Source organism: Molothrus aeneus, chromosome 3 (genome assembly GCF_037042795.1).
Source record: "Molothrus aeneus isolate 106 chromosome 3, BPBGC_Maene_1.0, whole genome shotgun sequence".
NCBI lineage: Eukaryota > Metazoa > Chordata > Aves > Passeriformes > Icteridae > Molothrus > Molothrus aeneus.
Genome location: NC_089648.1, coordinates 32,507,776 through 32,529,785, shown reverse-complemented (window position 1 = coordinate 32,529,785; position 22,010 = coordinate 32,507,776). Strand labels below are relative to the sequence as shown.

The window sequence follows — 22,010 nt, the reverse complement described above, 5'->3', positions numbered from 1 at the left end:
CAGATATTCAAGTCCCAAATAACATTCTAGAAAAAAAAAAAAAGGCAGCACCTAGGATTTGTAGATGAAATCTGATTCCAATCACATTTACTATTTCTGTAGGAGAATTCTGTACCAGTAGTTTATCAACATTTGTCAATTACCGTAAAACCAAAACCTCAATTGTCCTGTACACTCTGTGGGAGCTGTTCCAGAATTAGACAATATCCAAGTTAACCACTGAAACACTCTGGAGAAAAAAGGCCTCCACTGAACCAGGAAGCCAATAATACAAAATGCCAAGATCAGTGAAAATGAGTAGTTCAGGTTACCTAAAGGAAAATTTAAAAACAAAACCAGCACCCTTGTAAGAACAGTGGCTAGCTGCAGCAACAAGAGCTTAGTCTTCTGGAGATCATAAAGTCTGTTATAGTTTGTAGAAAAAGTTGCAGAGGGGCAAAGGAACACAAAATCATAATGGAAGTTAAATACTTCTCTCTTTCAAAACAAAAAGAGATGGAAAAAGAAGCAGGCAGGATGCTCAACTTTTACATTTTCTCTAAACCCTTTAAAAAAGGTGTACTCAAGTTGCATTTGTAATTTGGTTCTTACATTTGCAGTTAGAATACAGGACACTGACTGTGTTTTTCCTCCAGTTAGCTATTACTGCAGCCTAAATGTGGCCTGAGCTAACAACCTTCAAGCACAGAGGGAATATATTCAGTTGGATGACACATCAACTTCTGCAGCATTACTAAGAGGCTGACAAATGCTACATCCAAGAGTGTACTAACCTCTGTTGTCCTACCACAAGGAGAAACAGACTGAAGTACATCCACCTGCCTATCTTTGCTATCTCACAGAATGTCTTCATTCCTTCCTGCCCTACCTGCTTTTTAGTCTAATCTCCTTCATACAAATTATTAGATTTAGGTGACTAACAGCAGTACTGTGTCAATCTCAAAGATGAAAAACATAAAACAACTCTATTTCATAAGAGGAGGGAAAAATTAACCCACATTTTCCCGATCAAATTTGAAAGTGAAAAGAACCTAAAATTATCCAGTGCTTGTTCTGCTATGTTGGTAATACATTCAACAAGCCTAGCAAGGCACCAGCAAAGAGAACTTGCCTTTTATGTGAAATGAATGCCAAGTGCAAAACTGGTGCTATCTTTTTGCATCAGGGAGGAGAGCTGGACTCCTTGAGGGACGGGTGGAAAGAAGCATCCCTCCTCCCTCCTCCTCAAAGGAAAGAGCTGATGAGCATGTTTCAACAACAGAAACCTGACTGGGTGTATCTTATATATGCATATATAAAACCACTTTCATACAGCCTGACAGGGAACCATCTTCCCCAAATAAATGAATTCATGTTGTTGCTCTTGGATCATTTACATTAGTTACATTTTGAATGAATTAAACAGTCTGAATGAATGCAGTAGAGGAATATATTTATTTAGTATGGTTACAAAATACTTACCTAGCTAGTTGAGCCAACTCTTTTTGGGTTAATGGACTTCCTTGCTTACTTAGAAGATTTTTAAGCAAAATCAATCTTGTCTGAAAAGAAGATAAAATTATCAGATGCAAAACTCGTTTTCATGGAACACTTACAATTGTGTTGCAAGAACAGAACTACGCTTTTGTCAGTTTTGCTTTTGTGCTTCACCAGTTTCAACTTGCCCATAGTGCTTGTGCAATTAGACTGTGCAGTATCATCTCTTCAGGAGCAGAGATAAGGACTGGGTAAATACAAGACCAAGAGCCTAACTACTAGTATCAAGAAGAATTAGAATCTTCATCAAAATTCCTGATCTCCTGTTGAACTGACAAACATTAGGAAAATTACTTCTGTCTTTTGCAATAAAACACTCTCCCTTCAGCCAAACAAACATGCTCCTCTAAGTCCTAGTTCAGACTTGCCCACATCTGCCAGTCTGTAAGCAACACCTCACTAGTCAAGAAGTACTGAGTAGCTACCACCAGATTTGCTACTAGTATGAGTGAAAAAAACCCCACAAATCTTAAAATAGTTCTCAGAATTAATGCACAGTGTATATGGTCAAGGCGAGCCAGAAGTTGGTTCACAGAACTGTAATCATCCACAAGGGCAAGTTAAGAATTGCCTATAAGTGTCTTAAAAATGTGGGTAGAAAACAATACTTACCTCCTCGTTTGGTAAAGACACATATACCCGTTTGGTGAAGCGTCTGAAAAAAAACCCAAACATGTATACATTGTTCACACTATTCTGTAACTAGTTATCCCATACAAATCTAACATTTGGTTTGGTTAAGTGACAAAAATTCACTTTCATCATCAAATTCTAGGAAGTGGAACTGGAAATTTTGAAAAAAAAAACCACCAACAACCAAACAAAATATGTAGAAGCTACTGGTGCCACCTTACTCTTATCTGAATCTACAAGACTCCTCCCAGAGGGGAAACACTCTAAAGGTAGAAATACCACTGACCACCAGCAATGAAATGAAGCCTCTCTTAATTTTTACAGAAAAAAGTCTTTGGAATAATTTCTTCAGGCAATGCTGACATATCTATTTTCCTCAATCAAGAGAGAAAAGATAATAAAGTGTGAGTACTTTTAGCAAAACAGTCCTAAGGCAAGTCTACAGCAAGATCTGTAATTGCATGGGATGTCAGAAGACAATATTCACAGAGAAGAAATACTAGATTTCTGGTCAATCTGGAATACTGATCAATTTTCCTCCTTTATTTTGCCATTACAATCCAAATAACAAAAAAGTAAAATATTAAATTAAAGAAATTTAAAAACCACTGACGTGACCTCAACAGGTACTACTGTTTCAGACTATTGCAAGACCACCATGACTGTGTAGATACATCTCAAAAGAGCCCCTCTTTGAGAGGTTAAATAATTTAGCCTTGCTGAACAGCTTTTACATATTACAAAACTTCACTGCGACAGTAGGCAAAACCTGTTCTTCATAATGAATATCATCTTAGTGTATATTCAGAAAATGATGTTTTGATACCTGAGAACAGCATCATCAAGCTCCTGAGGCCTGTTTGTTGCTCCCATCACAAGTATTCTGTCCTCTCCAGAAGACTGCACCTATATAATGTGGGAAGGCAAGCCAGCTCTCAGTTTACACAGTCTACATTAAGCAGAAATACAACAAAACCAGTTAGAGACTTGCCATGGATTCAGCACACTGATGGGATCTTTATATATATAAATATATGTTTTGGGGTTTTTTTCCATTAAGGTAGGTTTAAAATATTGCTCAGATAATAGTAAAGTCAAACCAGGAAAAGGTAAAAAAAAAAAAAAAAACCAACCCCAAAACCCAAAAAGGGCTTTCTGGAAAAATCTGAGACTATAAAACCATAAAAGGCACTCATAAGTTTAGTTACCAGGGGATAACTATGTTGAAAAAAAACCAGAGACTTTCTGCTGTTCTGGGGTTTTTACACAAAATACTATTTTGAAGCCTATAGGGTGAGAATCAAAATCTTGAACTTAAGTAAAGCAAGAACCCCAAATCAGAACAGAGATCCATCTAACACAGGTCTCGCACGAATCCAGTAATCAAAACAGGCTATAAAATAACCATAATAGCAGAAAGACACAGCAATTTCCTTCCCAATTCCCCTCATTTTATATCCCAGAGTATGGAGACTTAGACCTTCCAAACTTTAGAGGAAACTCTGGGCTATCAGCAACATTATTCGCTTAGTGTTCAATTCTTTATAGATTTAGGTTCACTGCTACTGTACCACGTTCAAAAGGTTCACCAAAAATACTCTATAACATAGTTACACTTTAAATATTAAGTCAGCAGACCTTACATTATGCTTATTTTTCCCTTTTCATTTTAAGGGAAAACTCTGCGTGTGTGTGTGTAAATAATCTCTGCATATCACTGTCACATTGCACTATTTGTCCTGATTCATCCAGTTTGGAGTTTTTCCCAACCTTGCTGCCACTCCATGTTGTTATCTGCTCCTCCTCTACCTCATTACTATTGCTTCACCACTGTAGCAATATTCCATTGTGCTAACGGAACAAAAACTAAAATTATTCACTACAAGAACAGTGCTGTGACAGAAAAATTCTCTGATCTCATTTGTGTCTGTCCCACTATGAAATCCAGTTCCTCTTCCTGGGTATTGCATTCATGCCATTAAACACTTCTTAATGAATTCTGTCTTCTCTAGCTTATGATACCAAGAAAAGTGTTATAATTCAATAAAAGATGTACTAATACAGAAATGAATCTTTCTAATGTGTCAGAACTGTGTATACATGAGATACATATATATATATATATATATATATATATATCTATATATATATTTAAAATCTAAACTAGTCTCTTGGAAATCCTCATACCTCAAGTCTCACCCCTTGACAGTGCATGCTTGTGACACACACTCCTTTGACAGCAAAAACTATTTAAAAGACATTTAATCTTGTTTTGCTTTGCCAGAATAAAGAGAAGTGATTCATGAAGCCATGCAATTGCAAACACGGATTCAGCTCTCCGTGACCCTCAAATGTCCCTCTTGCCCTGTAAGAACAGCTGTCCTCACAGCTCCTTTACTACTGCCATCTGTTATCCTTTCTTTTCTGTCCATAATCTTCCAAGACATTATTACAGCTCATCCCCAGATCACTACCTTTCAGTCCATCAGTGCATCTTCCAGAACACCACAGTAAGCAGGTAGAAAATTAAAAACAACCAAAAAAAAGCTGTTTGCCAATTATGGTGGGGTGGGGTGGGAGGGAGGCTGAGCTAAGCCCCAGTAGCCAAACCCTTTGTAATTCACCTATAGGTTTTACTGGCACCCACTACATTTACCCAATTTAGCTAAATCAAACAATACCAAGATTAAATACTTACACCATCAAATTCTATTAAAAATTCTGTTTTTAGACGCCTGCTAGCATCATGTTCACCTTCTCGTCTTTCACACAAAAGGCTATCAACTTCATCTAAAAAACAAAGAAATACATCTTAACTAAGCATACAACAACAAAATTTTTGTATTTGCCTAAGTTCCTTTGCTAATATAAGGCTCCATTAAGGAAGACCAGATCTTCATTCTTTAGGAGACAGACAGATCTTAGGAAAGTTTAAAAACCTGTGTGAGGTTTTGGCCTTTGAATAGGTAATACCAGGCACAAATGAGAGGGGGAAAAAGAAATCTTTCTGATGACAAACTACTACTCAGGACAAGAAAAATATATTTTCATGTTTGAAGTTTAATGGACTCACTCTGTAAAGCCAGTACAGTATTTTTCTTTTAGAGAGCACCTCTTCCCACTATTACCACCAACTAAATAACATAACAGTAATCTATCTAACATGCTTTATATGAACTACTGATTGCCCAGCAGGTCATATCTGAGACAGTTGTCCTGAGCTGCAAAATTACCCAAAAGAAGTTTACCCAACTATTCCAATAGTTAACTACTTACTAATCTTTGGTAAGCAAGATTATTTAAGAAAGTAAATAAAAGTTAAAATTTAAGGTCTTACCAATAAAAATTATAGAAGGTTGAAGTTCTCTGGCTACTGCAAATAGAGCACGCACCAGTTTCTCCCCTTCACCTACCTAAAACAACAAAAAACTGATTTTTAGGGGGTTAAAAATTTTTACTACATGACAGCTAACAGAAGGACCAACAGAAAATTGTGCTAGTAACCTACCACACTCAGTCCATTTATACATATTCAGATTATCACTGGTTCAGTACATACAATGGGATTGTTTACATCTTTAAAGAAACACTAGACCTTCTCTTATGATTACAGCTGAGTTAACTGTCAAAAGATTTTGGTGCCTAAATTACCAGAGTGAAAGAGAGCTGGGACCAAACTAATCCATTTTTTAAGGATGGAAAATCCCACAACCACTCGTCTGCATTACTGCCATTGCCAAGCTGGAAAAACCTTTGACACTGCTTTATCACAAGCACAAACCAATTTTTTTTTTACTTCACTAGTCACTTTTTAAAAACTATGTTCATTATAGGCTAACAGTTCACCAAGGACTCATCAGAAGTCTCTGGTTTTCTTAAGCTCCAATTAAAGCATGGGTGTTTTCAAATCAATGTATTTTACAGCCACTACTTACATATTTTGAAGTCAGACTCGCTGCACTGATGTTAAAGAAAGTAGCATTTGATTCTGCAGCAACTGCTTTGGCCTAGGAAAGGAGGGAAAAACAAAAACACTTTTAAAAGCTATCATACTGAAGATAGTTCTCTGCATCTGCAGTGACCACTCATGTCCTGATGGACAGTTTTGAAAACCCCTATTTCTTCAAAGGGAGCACCTTGTAAATGGTTCAGAAAACTTCTATCCAGGTCACTTACAAATGAGAATGGCTATGCAGTCACACCAACAGGGAAATGTCCATAGACTTTTCTAATCCCCTTAGCTCCATAGCCAACTACAACTTGCTATGGAAGAATAAAATTCTTCATTTCCTTTCAATTTATCCTGAATAGAAATCTAAGTCAATTTTAACTAATTGAGGGTGGTAATTTAAGGCATCGGTTGGATCAAATCACATAAAAAAATATAGTGTTTTTTCCCCTTCTTTATCTATGCAAAAGCTGTTTTCAGAGGAAAGCTAGGGAAAACAATCAGTTGGAATGCTCATTCAGACTACCCTCTGCTTTAACAGTTTCACCATATTCAAGACATTATGATTGCCTGCTTATAGAACCTAATTTTAGTGATTAGCAGTTATATTCCAGTATGTCAAACATAACAGATGAGCCTACATGAGCTGCTCTACATTCACACTCCTGCACTTGAGGGCTGATCCAGCTCCAGTGTCAGCAGGAGTGCAGCTGCAGCCGCACCATGTGATCAGGACGATGTGGCTGGCTCAGCCGCATCAGGACACTCAATGCTCCCTGCCTGATGCACAGCCATGGAGCTCCAGTTCCCTGGATCTAGCACATCAGGCTGAGGAAAAAAGCTCTGGCTAGGCAGCTCCACAGATCTTACACTCTTTGCACAGCAGTGTGCAAGTGAGACAATCCCTTTTTTTGCTAAAGTGCTCCCTCCTCATTTCCAAAATGTACTTCTAGTATGTTTCAGTGGAGAGCAGATAATTTCTGATCAATCACTGCTATACAAAAAAATGAAACCACTTCCTTTTACTCTCTCTGAAAATGAAACCTGGACTTGCTGGTTTAAAATATTACTTGTCATAATGAAAATAATAAAAGAGAGAACAGTTTAGCAATTCCTTCCGTAAAATCCACGGTTAAGAACAATTTTGCCCTTTTATGTATGAAATGACACCATAATATATATTCTGTAAGAATGTACAGTTTACTAGTCCAAGCCCCAAACTGAAAGCCATCCCTTGTGGTTACATTTTAAGCCCACCAACTCATGCAGGAAGTGATTTTCTCACCAACATTGTCTTCCCATTTCCTGGTGGGCCAAACAGCAATAAACCACGTGCAGGAGCTCTCAGACCTGTAAATAACTGAAAAGGACATCATCATAAGTTATCATCAAAGATTTGAATAAAATGTTACTTTACCTTTGCAAGAAAATGGTTTAAGACTGAGGACACTGGCTAGTACTGACAGTAACAGTAGCAGTGAGTGCCACAACAGTGCAGGCTTTGAGAGAACTACACTCTGTTACTAACTTGACCTAATGCACACCACTATTGTTTCCCACGCAGCAGCTAAATTATGTTGTAATTGTTCTGTGCCTGGATGCACTGTGCAAGCAGTTTAAAACACTTTCCACAAGACAGACTAGCCTATCAAGTTTAAAGCATCAATTCCAGTTAAAAAGGGAGTAATGAAGGTGTACAATGGAGAGTTAAAGTAGTGTTCTTACTAATTCCATATGGAAGAGCTCCTTAATCTTTCCTTATTAAATGAAACTTGAGAAGACAAGCTTTCAACAAAATTACTTAAAATATTACTTAACAACCACCTACTCTCTCTATGCTACTGACAGTCATATCTCTCTCTCACTTCTCACTAGATTCATCTTTCCTACTCTATAAAATCCAGGATCACACCTAGGGCAAACAAGTCTACAAATTCTCACAGAATACATAACTTTTAGTTATTACTCTTGACTATTTTTCTCTAGCACTTTGTCTTTATCCCTTCCCTCAAAAGTCTCAGAATTTCTCTTTTGGTCTCAATACTCACCCCTCCCTTCCAGCTTCCAGTAATTCCAATAAACAAAGCAAAAGCAATAGGAGGGTATCTCATATACATCCCACGTGTAATTAGCACTGTCTGTAGGCATTTCTTTCCACAATATCTATGACAACACATAGCTCCATTTCCAGTGTTATATTTCTGTCCTGACCAACATGTGTTTTCTCTTATCATTTCATCATCCACAGTATTTTGTTTGTGCTTGACTCTGATCCCTAAAAGTAGTTACCCAGCTATTCACTAAGTGAACACTCCAGAGCTTCTGCTTTCCATGCTGCTTACCACCATGTGCATTTATTGTCTGACTTCTTTTGCTTGAAATAATTCTTGGGGAGTTCAACCATTTTCACACAGCCCAGACCAAATCTGTAACTTTTTCTCACCTTGATCATCACCTACAGTTCAGCTGCACTGACATTTATTACTGAGATACACAAAGCTTTTCAAGTTTTTGTTAACAAGGTAATTATACTTAGCATGGTCTGAACTGCTAGCATTTCAATAGCATCTTACCACTGAAATGGTTTCAACCAATGTTTCCTGCTTATGTACCCCAACTTTTGCTCTCCTACAAAAATACCACTGGCTTGTTAAATATGAATTTGAGTTCAAAACTCATTAAGACCAAAACTGAACTAGTGTTAACTTACAAAGTATCCCCCTACAGTTGCCACACCTACTGTGCTCATTTATAAAGAATAAAATCAACCCTCTCTACTTCCAAGGAAAGTTTAAAAATTCATGGGATTCTCTGTCCTTATTACATCTCAACCTACACCAAGGTCAGGCCCATTGCAATATGAGACAACCTTATTGAAAATACCATGTTACTGGAAAAGCTACTCCAAGCCTCCCATCTCCAAGTCCTTCCCACCCAGCTCACAGTGTTGGTGTCACTGAACAACACACTTGACATACTATTGCACTGCAGTAACAGAGATGCTATAATGACATCTTCCTTCTGCATAACAACATCTGAGCACACACATTTGTTGCCAAAGCTTTTTTCTCCTTACAGCTCATATTTCTGTGATGCTATGCCAGGTTTAAGGTTTCTTCCCTATGCTGCTTCAAAACCAGTAGCTGCATTAAGAGGAAAACCATAGGGCAACTCCAGCCACCTGTCCACATAACAAATGAGACACACAAGCAAACAAAAAGTACAAACAGCAATTTTTCTTCAATAATCACAGAATCATAAAGAGGGACTGGGTTGGAAAGAACTTGGAAGATCATCTACTTCCAGCTTCCCTGTCATTTTCCACTAGAGCACACTACTCAAAGCCCCTTCCAATCTGGCTTTGGACAACTCCAGGATGGGGAATCCGTAACTTCTCTGGGCAACCTGTTCTAGTGTCTCATCATCCTCACAGTGAATAATTTCTTCATAATATCCAAATCTAAACCTACTCTCAGTTTGAAGCCATTTTCCCTTGTTCTGTCACTACCTGCCCTTGTAAACAGTTCCTCACCACTTTTCTTTTAGGTCTCCTTCAGGTACTGAAAAAATGTAGTAAGGTCAGCCTGGAGCCCTCTCTTCTCCATGCTTAACAACCCCAATTCTCAGCGTTTCCTTACAGGAGAGGTGCTCCAGCCCCCTGATCCTGCTGTTCCTCCTCTGGACTTGCTCCAACAGGCCCATGCCCTTCCTGTGCTGGGGAGCCCAGAACTGGACACTCCAGCTGGGATCTCATGAAAGCACTACAGGAAAGCATTACATGCAATTTCCTCAAAAGTACTGCAACTTTTAGTGAGTTCAGCTTTAGAAAATGACCAATTTTTTTTTTTCCTTAAAAGTAGCTCAGAATATTCCAGTAGTATGCAGACTAGGCCCGAATTTAAACAGTCACAGTAATTGAGGTACCACCTATGATAAATAAAAGCCTAAATGATCAACTTCCATACAGCCAAGTAAAGAGGAAATCTGCCCTCAAATGTTATATATCTCAGTGTATTTGGTTGTTCACTACACTTCTTTGTATCCCTTCCATCTGTGAATAAAATATTCAGTGTCTGACCAACACACTCACAGAGAGGATGACCATAATAACAGTAACATATTTCCAAACAGAGAGTGTCACAACCTAATTTACCTACACAAACCTCTCCCATATCACCCTTCCAGTTTGGGGCTTTGTCCCTTACATGGCCATATAGGGTTGGAGACACAGCTATAGCTATCTGGAACAGTCAGCCTGACAAACAGTGAGAATTTTTGTTTGTTTGCTTTTGCTTTTTTTTGTTTTATGGGGTTGTGGGGGTGTTTTGGTTTTAGTTTCTTTTAGGAGTTTGTGGTTTGCTGATTTGATTTGGGCTTGGGTTTTTTGGGGGTTTCTTTTTTTTTTTTCTTGCTCTAGTCACCTTCTGCAACATCGATTAACCAGAAGACAAGGAATTTCATGGCAGTATTTTACACATAAATCCTATATTCCCCTTTTCCAAGATGGCTAGGACCCCACAGCTACTCATAGCTGCATAATCAGTAAAAACAGGATTCAAGAATCATCATTTCATGCATGAAGAACAGCACATTTCATTCATCCTGTCACAGATTGACAACAATATCCAGTTGCTTACCTCAGGTCTAAGAGAAGGAAGGATAACAATTTCTTGCAAAGCTTGTTTAGCCAGTTCCTGCCCTGCAATATCATCAAATTTGACAGCTGGCCCACTAACAAAGAAATGGAATACTAATTAGTCTAACAATGAGATACTCTTTTTCAGCTGCAGCTGACTAATTTAATGCATTTGACTATTTATACAGAACCCTTTTGAGAAAATCTACAACTTATATTGTTAAGTATTTTAAAACATTCTTTTGCCGAAGTAACAATAATAAAAACCCAACCAAAAAATCCCCAAGAAAACTCAACAAAGTAGAAGTACTAATTTCATTCCAATTGGACCAAGATTGTACTGAATGTAAAACTGATTTGCTGGATTGAAAAGCCTACTTTTCTTCATACTTACCTATCAACAACTTCATTTAGGATAAGATTAGCCAGGTTGCTGTCCACATTTCTAAATATCTTAGTGTCTTTCTTTTTTCGAGGAGCAGTGGTAGGAGTAGAAGGCTTATTTGCTCTGCTATTTTTAGGAGCGGCCTGGAGAGGGGGGGAAGAAAAAAAAACCAAAACCCCCAGATTAATACTTTGAAAGTGTAGTGTTAAATAAAGTAAGACCATTTCATTTGCTCCAGTAAAAAGCATGTTCACAAATACCCAATATTCTACTGCTGTATTTTGCTACAAATCATACTATCATATCAGTCAGCCATAAGTAGGCCATCTTAGGGTCCAGTGGTGAAGTATCTTTAGTTTGAGGGTTTTTTTGTTTGATAATTCATTTATTTAACTACAGTATTTTCCCCCAGCATACTCTGGAAGTAAGCATCAGAAAGCATTTCAGGTTCTCAATACCTATAAGCAAGAATTCCTACTACTGTTGTACTTTGTACTTTTAAGCCACTTAAAAGTCTTCATATTATAGCAGCAATAATGCTTTAGCAGAACAGTTAGGTTCAGTCCATTCTGCTCTTTATTCCACTTTACTGGGTAATAAAGATGGAAGGGAAAAAGATAGGTCAAAAGAAATGCTCTAATTTTCTGTATTCTTACTGTAGGACTTCTGTGCTTCAGTCCCAGCCTAAGCATAATTTGCTTTTCAATGTGGTTGCAAAACAACCTGTGCATGCATGCATGCTTTGGAAGAGAAGAACATGTAGGGGGAAAAATCTTGTAGTTCTGGAATAAGAGGTTTTCCCCTCTATCTTTTACATACTAGAAGTAACATTTATTTTTCTTCTAGGTAACTTTCACTCACTTCCCATGCAATTTTAAAAACAAGTAGTATTTATTACTGTGATTATACTTAAAATCCTTTTTCCCATGCACCCACCTGATGCCCTCCAATTTCTAAAATCCACTCTGCAGCATCCCTCAAGAGGCCTGGCTAAAAATTTGGAATTTCAGTTTTTTCAAAAACTTTCTGCTGCTACAATACTGCAATTAAGGCATTAAATCCAAAGCTTCTTCTGGAATTTACACTTGATTTTTCAAGTGTATACTTCCATATTTATCCTCACTATACCTTGTGAGCTGAAGGTGTAGGATTAGGTGCTGGTCTAGACACAGATGATGATACCCCACTGTAGCTGGGCGTTCTGTGGTGACCTGAAAGGCCTGTGGATCCAGTTTTTGCAACAGTCTTTGAACGAGGAAGGGAATTACTCGTGTGTGTTAGGGGGTCCTTCTTTTTTGGAACTGCTCCACTTTCTATAAAGAAAACCAGTGTTGTATGAACATTTGCAGCAGTCATACTTTACCATCAACTGCAAGTAGAAGATAGAATTGTTGAAACATATAATACTGCATTATAGAAGAACAAGACACATTTCTAAAGAGATTTAGTGTTTTTAAGGGGATATTGACTGCTGTTTTCACCTACAGATAAAATTCTAAATTTTAGCTCTCAAAATTAACCCTGTTTAGCCATCTTAAAAAAGCCAGAGATAACAGTCCCATTATCAAGGGAAGAACACCATCTACTCCTTATGATGCAAAGTCTTCTGCTGTCTTCTTTCCCAAGAACTCTTAAAAATAATCATGGCACTATCCCCCAGATTTCAAGCCTTTAGATTCTGAGTATTGATTCTTTAAGTGATGTAAGCGGGCTAGTTAATTGGATGCCAGTTAACATTATCTAGCACCTTCCACACAGAAGCTTCACCAAAGCATTTTAATCTGGAAAAATTACAGTAGTAGTTATACTTGCAAGTGACTGTCAGGTGTTTTTTCTTTCAACTTGCTTCCACTTTAGCAATCTTGAGGTGCAAGTAAATTCCGAATGGACCAGTCTGAAGCAGCTTACCTTCCTACATTAAAAATTAAGTCTTAAACTACATTTAAACATCACCAGACATTCCACTCACACTACTTATTCACCTCCATGATGAAGCAGAAAAGTCTCAAATTAGGTGACAGATAAACTTGAAATATTGGCCACAGGCCATCAAACTACAAAAAGTCATTCTGGTTCAGAGTAAGCAAAATAGCACTTCATGTCTATGTTCTCCATATGGGATACAGGGTAAAATAAAGTTCCTTGGCACAGAAATGACAAGTGTAAAACATCAAATCAGAGATTAAGAGGTAAGAAGGTGGTACAGCAAGCAGGCAGGTTGGTCAGGTTGGTTAACGATTAGAGCATAGTTTGAGATTAGGGTATTTTTTGTGGTTGGGAATACACTACTGGAAACTGTCTAGTACAGTACTGTTGTCTGCAATGGAAACTGTAAATACTGTGTTATTTCATATCCTTTTAAAAGGATTAAGGAGTCTTTTGATTAGGTAAGAGAAATAGGGCATCAGAGGGAAGGAAGCTCAAAATAGATTTCAGCTATTTCAGTGTCTTCACTAGGATTGTAGAAATTTGCAACTCAATTTGACCTGCTAGTCTTAAGAAACAGGGCAAAGAACTCTGATTTTTAAGGAAATTAGTGACTCTAAGAAGAATTTTCAACTTAAAACATTGCAGAGTTCAATGAAAAATACTTTAAGTAAAAAGCCTCATAATTTTAAATGTTGTGTTTAAAAAACTCAAAGAATACTTCAGTCAAACAGTATTATGGAAGGATCAACTAATTACTGCTATGTTCTCAGCCTCTTTAAACATACTACCAGGACCCAATCTCTACACAGCCTGCAGGTAGCCTTAACAGTTCAGTGAAAAAGTTTCTAAAGCCCTTCTTCATCACAAATCTATCCCTTTTTAGAGTTACAGAAACTCTGCTGGGGTCACAATAAACAGCGCAGATGTATCAAGATGCAAGAAACAAGGCAACCTGACTAATATAATTAAGTATATTTACCTGTATTATGTTTCTTCTTAGAAACAAATGAACAAACAATAAACAAGAAAAACCACCAAAACTGGCTACTGTGACTAAACCACACACAGCTCCAGCGCTGGATCCATTTATTTAGTCATTCCTGCACAGGAATTTCCAAGTCAATAACTCTTTAAAATGAGGTATACTTACTAACTTTCAAGTTCAAAAAGAGTATATGAATCTGCTAACACATCTAGCTACTCAGCACTTTGATTGGTCCAATTTAATCAATAGGTGGCATTCAGTTTTGTTGGGTTTTTTTAGCCCACCTCAACCTCATTTGCACAGCTTGAAGTCAACATAGGAAGGCTTCAAAAACCAAAATTAGTTTTTCTCCATGTCCTTCACCCTAACATGCTGCTCAATTATCCCACTCTCCCAAAACCACTACCACACATTGAGAACAATACACAGATCCTGCCATTTTGAGGGTCATAAAATTGCACAGGTAAGGAGTATTTCAGGAAGCTGGAAACAGATGGGAGGAAAGAAGGGAAAAGAGACAAGGTTTAATTCAAATTATTATTTACTCTAACTGCACCTCCAGGACCCAAGACCTGTAGGTTTACATGTTTTGCTGTCAGTCCTCATTGGTAGCACATGAAGAAGCACTGATGAACAACTCCTGAACAGAGCTGTTTGCTGAATGTCAATTCCAGAGGGAAGCTTCATTTTATATACAAATTTTCATTGAAGTAACAAATAAAAATGTTATCAAATAGTTCAGAATTACAGTTTCTATAAAGCTTATCTATTTCTAAAGCATGAGTTAAGTGAACATCGCACATCAGACAGTTCCCACTATGCAAGACACATATTTTGCTGAAAAAACCCCCCAAACACATTTCTTACCCATTTTTATTTGTTATCTACTGAAAGTCTGGAAATACACAGCAAGTGACTTTAATGCCTAGTATCTCCAGCAGCATTTTGCCAAATGTTTCACTGTTCTGCATAAAACAATAAGGAAGTACCTAAAATATGTTCTACTTGTAAATAGACACCATGGAATTTTTTCAAGTGTATTTGAAACACTGAACAGTTCAACTGTTTACTTCATACATACTTATAGAATAGTAATAGATGCTTAATCAGTTTGATTTTACTCTCTAATTCAGGACAGAATAATTTACTTCATAGCTCCAGGCTAACACCACTAGATTACACAGACATAATAGCTGTCTGGTCCTGAAAGCATCCCTGCAATTTTAATCTGCCATCCAAATACACACACAACACAAATTACAAACAAGCAAGTAGAAAAATTTTGTCTGAAGTTTTCTATTGGCTAAATTGTGATAAGATGCAGAGGTGCCCAATTTCAGACTCCCTTACAGAAAGAATTTCTGTAAGTTATTATATAATATAGATACTTATTATGTTAAACTGGCTTTAAAGATTAAGTACAAATATGTTTGAAAAAATCTAAGAGAAGCTTGATTATATTAAATACCTGGAAATGCAAAAACAATCTTAAAATTATTCAACTGTAGCTCATTTATTTAATATAACAATATCCTTTATATTTCCAAAAAAGCAAACCCATTATTTTTTTTCTGCACTTAAAACAAATTAAAGCATATGTCAATAAACAAGTTTCTACTAGTCTCTAATTTCTTAAGCATCCAAAATAGAAGTTTAAATTCAAATTAACAGCAGCAATTCCAGTACCACAGTACAATTTCCAGCCTTCAGTTGTGACATCTTAAAAATCATCAGGGAATATTCCTCAGAAATTCCCTACATATGCCTATTGAGAAGTAAGATAAAGGGACTAAAACAAGTTACTCTACATGGTCTGTGGACACCAAGTTGGAAGAAAAAATCTACCAGTCTAAAATTATCTGTAAGTTTATGTATGTCATTTCATTTTAAAAAACAACAAAACCAAAAAACTTTAAATTGCTGCTTTAAACTTGCAGCAATTGCAAGACTGATTGTTATTCAGGATCAGCATTCACAACAGCCCCCAAAAATCGCAATTCTTCAAAAATTCATTTCAGATTTTTCAAATAGATAGATGCAAGCAATAAAAGCTATTTAACAGAAAGCTCCAGGAACTAAGAAGGACATGCTGCATGTTTTCAGTGGCAGCACAGCTACACAAGCCAGGAGTTAGAGCTGCTTTTCCTTTCTGAACTGACAGATCCAAATTAGTCAAAGATCTGCTTTTGTCAAATTATGCTGTTAAAAACAATATTATCGCTACTTGTTCTTCCACTCAGGGAACTCCTTTGAAAACTTCAGTATTAAAAATAGAACTTCTGCACCATAACAAACACTGCCAGTATATGCCTACTATTAAAGACATGCCAGCAACTCCTTCCATGTGAAAAATGAGGTAAAATACTAGCTAGCTGCACAGTACTCATGTTGAGGTAATAGAAATGTAATGCTCTGTCTGGCCATCCATCATGCTGGCATTTACACATCAAATGGTATACACTGGGATTACTGTAACACTCTAAGTATTGTATGACAACTAAATGAGTTCATAAAACTCAAACTCTGTCTTTGGCAAGACTGGCATAATCTCCTTCCCTAGCTTGTTTTAAAAAAAGAAAACTACAATCCACAATGAAAAGGAAAACAACCACATTTGAGGGGGGAAAATACAGGTAAATTGTTTTACATCTAATTTAAAACTGCTATGAGAAGAAGAATGATGAATAATAAATTAATATTATTTCCAAGTACAGGTTGGGTTCAAGGCTACTTGTTATTACTCTTTAGACAAGTTACTGCATAGCCCTCTGCAACTAGGGCAGGTGATACTACTGCCATGAGGTCTTGAAAAACCTCAGTATAAAACTGGAAGATAAACTTCCTAGAAAAATCTCTACCTATTCATGTAAGTTTGGAAATCACAAATGCTGAGGATAGGGATGGGCAATCATTTGTGTTAGAATCAAGTAAATTGGGGAGGAAGGCTGACACAAATACTATCTTAAGAGAAGGAAGAATCTCAAACCAGTAACACTTTGGAAATAGAAAAAATGTGCAACAAGGCTGTGAGAATAGTACCTTACTCAAAATTATGAAGCAAAAACATCTGTAAAGTCTTTGGCTTTTAAAGGCAAATAAATTAAAGCAATGAAATTTTAGACCAATGATGGACAAAAAGGTACTTTGTTTATGTTAAAACTAAGAATGACCATGTATCATACTTCATAAAATCCTGAACTTTTAAAAAGCCCAACCTGATTAGGCAACAGGGCAGGTAACACTTCCCACAGATAGAAAACTAAGCTTATGCCAAAGCCCTGTGGCTCAACACCTCTGAAGTACCTCTACCTTCTCAAGCAGAGACAACAGCCCTCTTATCTGAAGTAGCTGCAAACTGATTTTGTAGTTTTCTAAGAAACCCTGTCATCTACTTTGTGTTTTTAAATTATTAGAGCTGTCCATATGAAAATATTGTTTTACATGTATAAAGGAAAAACAACAGCAAGATGATTAGCAGATTGAAGCATAACCACCTATTTATATTGCTTTTAAGAAAAAAAGTGTATTACTTACAAAAAACACTCCCTCACCCCACACCCCAAAAAGACAGAAAAAGCAAGCACAAGAGCATAGGCACCATCCATTTAAGAAATCCAGATGCCTGCTAATAACCTGACTTTCATGGTACTATATCAGGGATCCCACAGCTGCAAACATTCCATACTTTGGGTAACCCTTGGACTTGCACAACTTTTGTTTATGGACAAAAAAAGTTCATTTCTGCTATATTAATAAGTTTGGTTCAGTCTTCTGGGAAAGGATTAAAACAACATTCTTTGACAAAATGCAAGAGCTGCTGTCATTCTCCCCTCATTTCAATTGCATCTCACTTCCTTGATGTAAAAACCCCCAAAATTTTTAAGTTGCTTAATGCATATTCACGATATCATAAAGGAAGAGCAAATTAATGTAGGCACAACGTATAAGCTATATATCCAACACTGACACTTTCTAAAACAGGTTTAATGTAATTCCTTGAAGAATATTACATGAGAAATATTTTCTAAAATCTTGCCTTAGTAAATAGATTTGAATTCTAGGACAGTCATTTAAGAGAAAACTGAATACTACAAAATAAAACAGTGTTGTCAAAGCCATGGAAAGTATGGAATGTATTTTACACAAAGCCTTTAAAAACAGAAGTATGAATAATTTTATTTTAAAGCTGGCAGGGCCAGAATATAGCATTGCATTATTTTGCCTTGTAACACACCAGGAACTGAGAGACATCCCCTCAATAGGTGCTGGTAAAACCAAACCCACCTGACTGGAGATGTCCATTGCGGCATGCCAGGTTAGTACTGTCATTATAGACCTCCATTTGCGGCTTGGAAATTTGCAAAACTGCCTGCAGCTTCTCTACATAGTAGAACAGAGGGGGAGGGAGGAAAAAGGACAAAATAAACAAACAAAAACAAAAAATGAACCAAGAAAATTTATGTATGTTGAATACAGAAATGTCAAGTTTGGCTTTGTTATAGTTAAAGATAAAAGGAATATTTCTACCTATTCTACACATTCAGCAAATGTGTAAGAAAACTCTGTTAGTATGAGCATGACTGAAAACAGCTTTAAAACTCGCCCTCTATGGCTGAATTAATTACAATCTTTCCAGTCTAGTGATTGCAGTTACTGTTAAACACAACGTTCAGGATTAACTCAATTTAATTTAATAAATATTCATGTTGATAACACATTTCTGAATGTCCTTCTCAAAGTGTTACTTTTGACCAGGTGCAAAGAGTCCTCACTTGTCTTCATAATAAATGTTCCACTTAAGTAGTAACAGCTAGTCAACATTTTACAGAAACCTTCAAACTTAAAGCAGGACACCATATACACATTACAACGATGCCATTTGACACCTCTATTTAGATATTTAATTGCCTTGAAATTAAGTCAATGAAATTGTCATGCAAATTGTGTTCTTTAGGAAGATTAACAGAAACATCTGAATACAGTATTTATAAAGCTAAAGATTAAGGAGAAAGTAATGAGAGAAGTAATGAGAAACAGCCAAACCATAAGTCAAAGAGGTGTAAGGCTGCAAACACCAAAGAAAAGTTAAGGACCACTTGTTCTCTGCAGTCCAGCTACCACTCCTGCTTTTCCCACTGCAGTTAAAAACCTCTAGGCCATACCTTTGGGTACCTCTCCCATCTTTATTTATTCCACACACACCCCTCTTGTTTTAAAAACCAAGCATGGTCTGCAAGGATGTAATGCATACACTGCCAAGCTCTCTCGTTCCCTCCTGCTTTTTTTTCCCTTCTGCTCCCCCCACAAGACATAACACTACAAAGAAACTGCAAGAAAAGAGATGCCAAGTAGAAAAGCAAAAGCAATGTGCTCTGGTACTATGAAAGCATATATTGCAAAAGCAGACAAATTCTACTGAAAATGTACACAATTAAGGTCACAATTGTGTACACAAAAATGTACACAGTTAATTAAATAACCTGGCTGGAGGAAGAAGTGCCATTCAGAGCCTGCCTATTATGGTACAACCAACAAGCATGAACATCACCTTCCTTAGGCTTCTTTACCTGTTACAGAACTCTCCCTAATCTTTCTGTTTTGCTCCTTTCTTCTTCCTGCTCTTCATCACTCACTGCTTAGCTTTCCTGAAAAGTATCCTTACACTTCATAGTTAAAGTGATGGCTTAATAACATTTAGGTTCAACAAGATGTAGCTTGGAATGAAAATTTATTAGTTACAGGCATTTATGAAAAGCTAAAGCTCAAGATTAGTATATGTACACAAAGTTTACTTCATTTTAAATTGAAGGCTTTAAACAGACAGAGTAAAGCAAAAAAATGTCAGTCACACAAGAACAGCCTGCAAACAACCACAAGCTCTGCAACTTCCAAGAAGTTACCCTCATAAGTTGTCCTCTCCAGACAGGTAAGGAAAATCCCTTTGGCAGGACTGACTGCAGACAATAAACTACTTTAGTGGACACAGCAGTGCCAAAGGAGGAGCAGAATGGTCTACTCCCTGCCCAGTGCATGCAAGGAACATACAGGAAGCTTAGGAAACAAAATTAGTATTCATAGACTTTGAAGATACTAGCTAATCCGTTGAGTTTTGGAAAACATTTCTGAGCTTAACAACAAAAAAAAAACTTTCTAGTGAGCAACCATAATAACATCAATTGGCTGGTGCAGGAGTTCAGGAAATGCTACTTGCTTCAATGCTACAATCTGACACCAGGGTTCTACTACAATTATCAATGCTTAGCTAGTTCCATATATTCAGGAACTCCAGCCAAAGAAAAAATGTAATCCAACTGTTGTCCAGCTTCAATTCAGAGTTCTCTCATCACATTACCTATCAACATTTCATTTTAGTATTGCACATAAAATTTCAAAAGGCAAATATATATCACATTTCTTTAGGAACAGTATAGCTGTAGGCTCCTCTGGGATATCAAAAATAAATTGAGCTTTTAAATATTATTCCAGGGAATTATAGGATACCATCATCTTCCGTTTAAATACTTTCTCCCTATTTTTCCAGACACTGACAGAAAGTTCACAGATTCTCATTCATTATTTCACTTTCATGATACAACACTGACATAAACCTACCAAACAAACAGCACTGCAGCCACTGCCTTATTTAGGCAACACTAGAGCTTGAGTTCAAGGAAACTAAAAAAATGCTACCCTGTAACATGAGCCTGAAGCAAAAAGCACCATCTCCTCCAAGAAGTTAAATATTCCAAAAGGTGTCCATTGAAGACTGTACCTACACAGGCAGAATAGAGGAATATTAATACCCTCCAAAGAGGATACTGATGACAGATATTTGAATTATGTATCACATAACACTCTCCACCAAAATACTGAAGCTACACTAAATACACAGGAAGGCACTTGTGACAGAAATCTGTGCCCCTACAGAAAGTCTCTGGAATGAGAGAACACAGATTGGTAAAACACATGAATAGCATTAGAATTGAATAGTGTTGCACTGACCATTACAGCCATCTATCTTTAGGAACAACAAGCTGCCAAGTTCTGTCTATCAACTGTAGAAAACAAATACCCTCCTGTCATTCTAAATACATCAAATTTAATGACTCTAACATGGGTGATCAGTCATCCAGTAGAGACTAGGTGTGTGAAGACCATCAAAGCAAGATTTAACCACACAACAAACATACCCTAAACCATGTCAAAAATCAGGAGCCACCACCAAATCAAACAGAAGAAATTACAAGTCTCCTGACAGCCAGCACAACCCAAAATTGTCAATGGAGTGTCAAAGCAATCAAGTCCCCTTGGGTTGACCTGAAACACACCAGCAGTCACTTTAGCTTTCAGACTGTGTTACGGGACAGCTTCAAACAGAGTAAGAGACATAATTTAGAGCCAGGATGAAAACAGGGCTCAAAGTAGAAAACCCATCATCCACAGTGGGTAGCTCCACCCTCTTCCAGCATTGGAAGGCATCAGTGGTGTGATGACAGAGTGGCAACACATGGGTGTGATCAGACATCACACTCTCACCCGCAGTGTCCAACACCCCCATCAGAGGGGTCATGCAAATTAAAGGCATGTGTGATGTAACACAGGTGATGTACCAACACCTCAAAAAAACAAACCCTAAAAAACCAACAACTCTGAGCACTTTCAAGGGACAGCTGTAATCAGCATGATTTAATTTTAGTTTTCTATGTACTATCAATGTAACCTGCTTGACTAGATAGCATTTGAGTTAGGTAGTCTGCAATCTCATCTCCCTCTAGCAAGCAGGATGAAATATTTGGCATTATTGTCTGGTTTGCTTTATCTTTTCAGCTAATGTAATAAAGGACTTGCCTATTCTGACTTAAGAAAGGGAGAAATTCCACAAAGCAGACAACACTTATGAGTTCAATTCATAGAAAAAAATCACTTCATCTAACTGTAATAGCTTCAAGAGCCTCAT

General features: G+C 37.1%; 1 protein-coding gene across 4 annotated transcripts in view; it reads right to left on the bottom strand.

Annotated features, from left to right (window-relative positions):
• Window positions 1-22,010, bottom strand: part of SPAST (spastin) — a 38,595-nt gene that overhangs the window by 8,789 nt on the left and 7,796 nt on the right. For 2 of the 4 annotated variants that reach the window (XM_066546627.1, XM_066546628.1), the window contains exons 4-14: window positions 18,338-18,433; window positions 12,268-12,452; window positions 11,149-11,282; window positions 10,756-10,849; window positions 7,404-7,478; window positions 6,105-6,176; window positions 5,507-5,582; window positions 4,868-4,959; window positions 2,996-3,075; window positions 2,149-2,191; window positions 1,462-1,541 (exon numbers count right to left, since the gene is read on the bottom strand). In XM_066546627.1, the coding sequence (XP_066402724.1) occupies window positions 1,462-1,541; window positions 2,149-2,191; window positions 2,996-3,075; window positions 4,868-4,959; window positions 5,507-5,582; window positions 6,105-6,176; window positions 7,404-7,478; window positions 10,756-10,849; window positions 11,149-11,282; window positions 12,268-12,452; window positions 18,338-18,433 (1,027 nt within the window). The remainder of the gene's footprint in view (window positions 1-1,461; window positions 1,542-2,148; window positions 2,192-2,995; window positions 3,076-4,867; window positions 4,960-5,506; window positions 5,583-6,104; window positions 6,177-7,403; window positions 7,479-10,755; window positions 10,850-11,148; window positions 11,283-12,267; window positions 12,453-18,337; window positions 18,434-22,010) is intronic. The other 2 variants (XM_066546629.1, XM_066546630.1) reach the window with 1 other exon arrangement.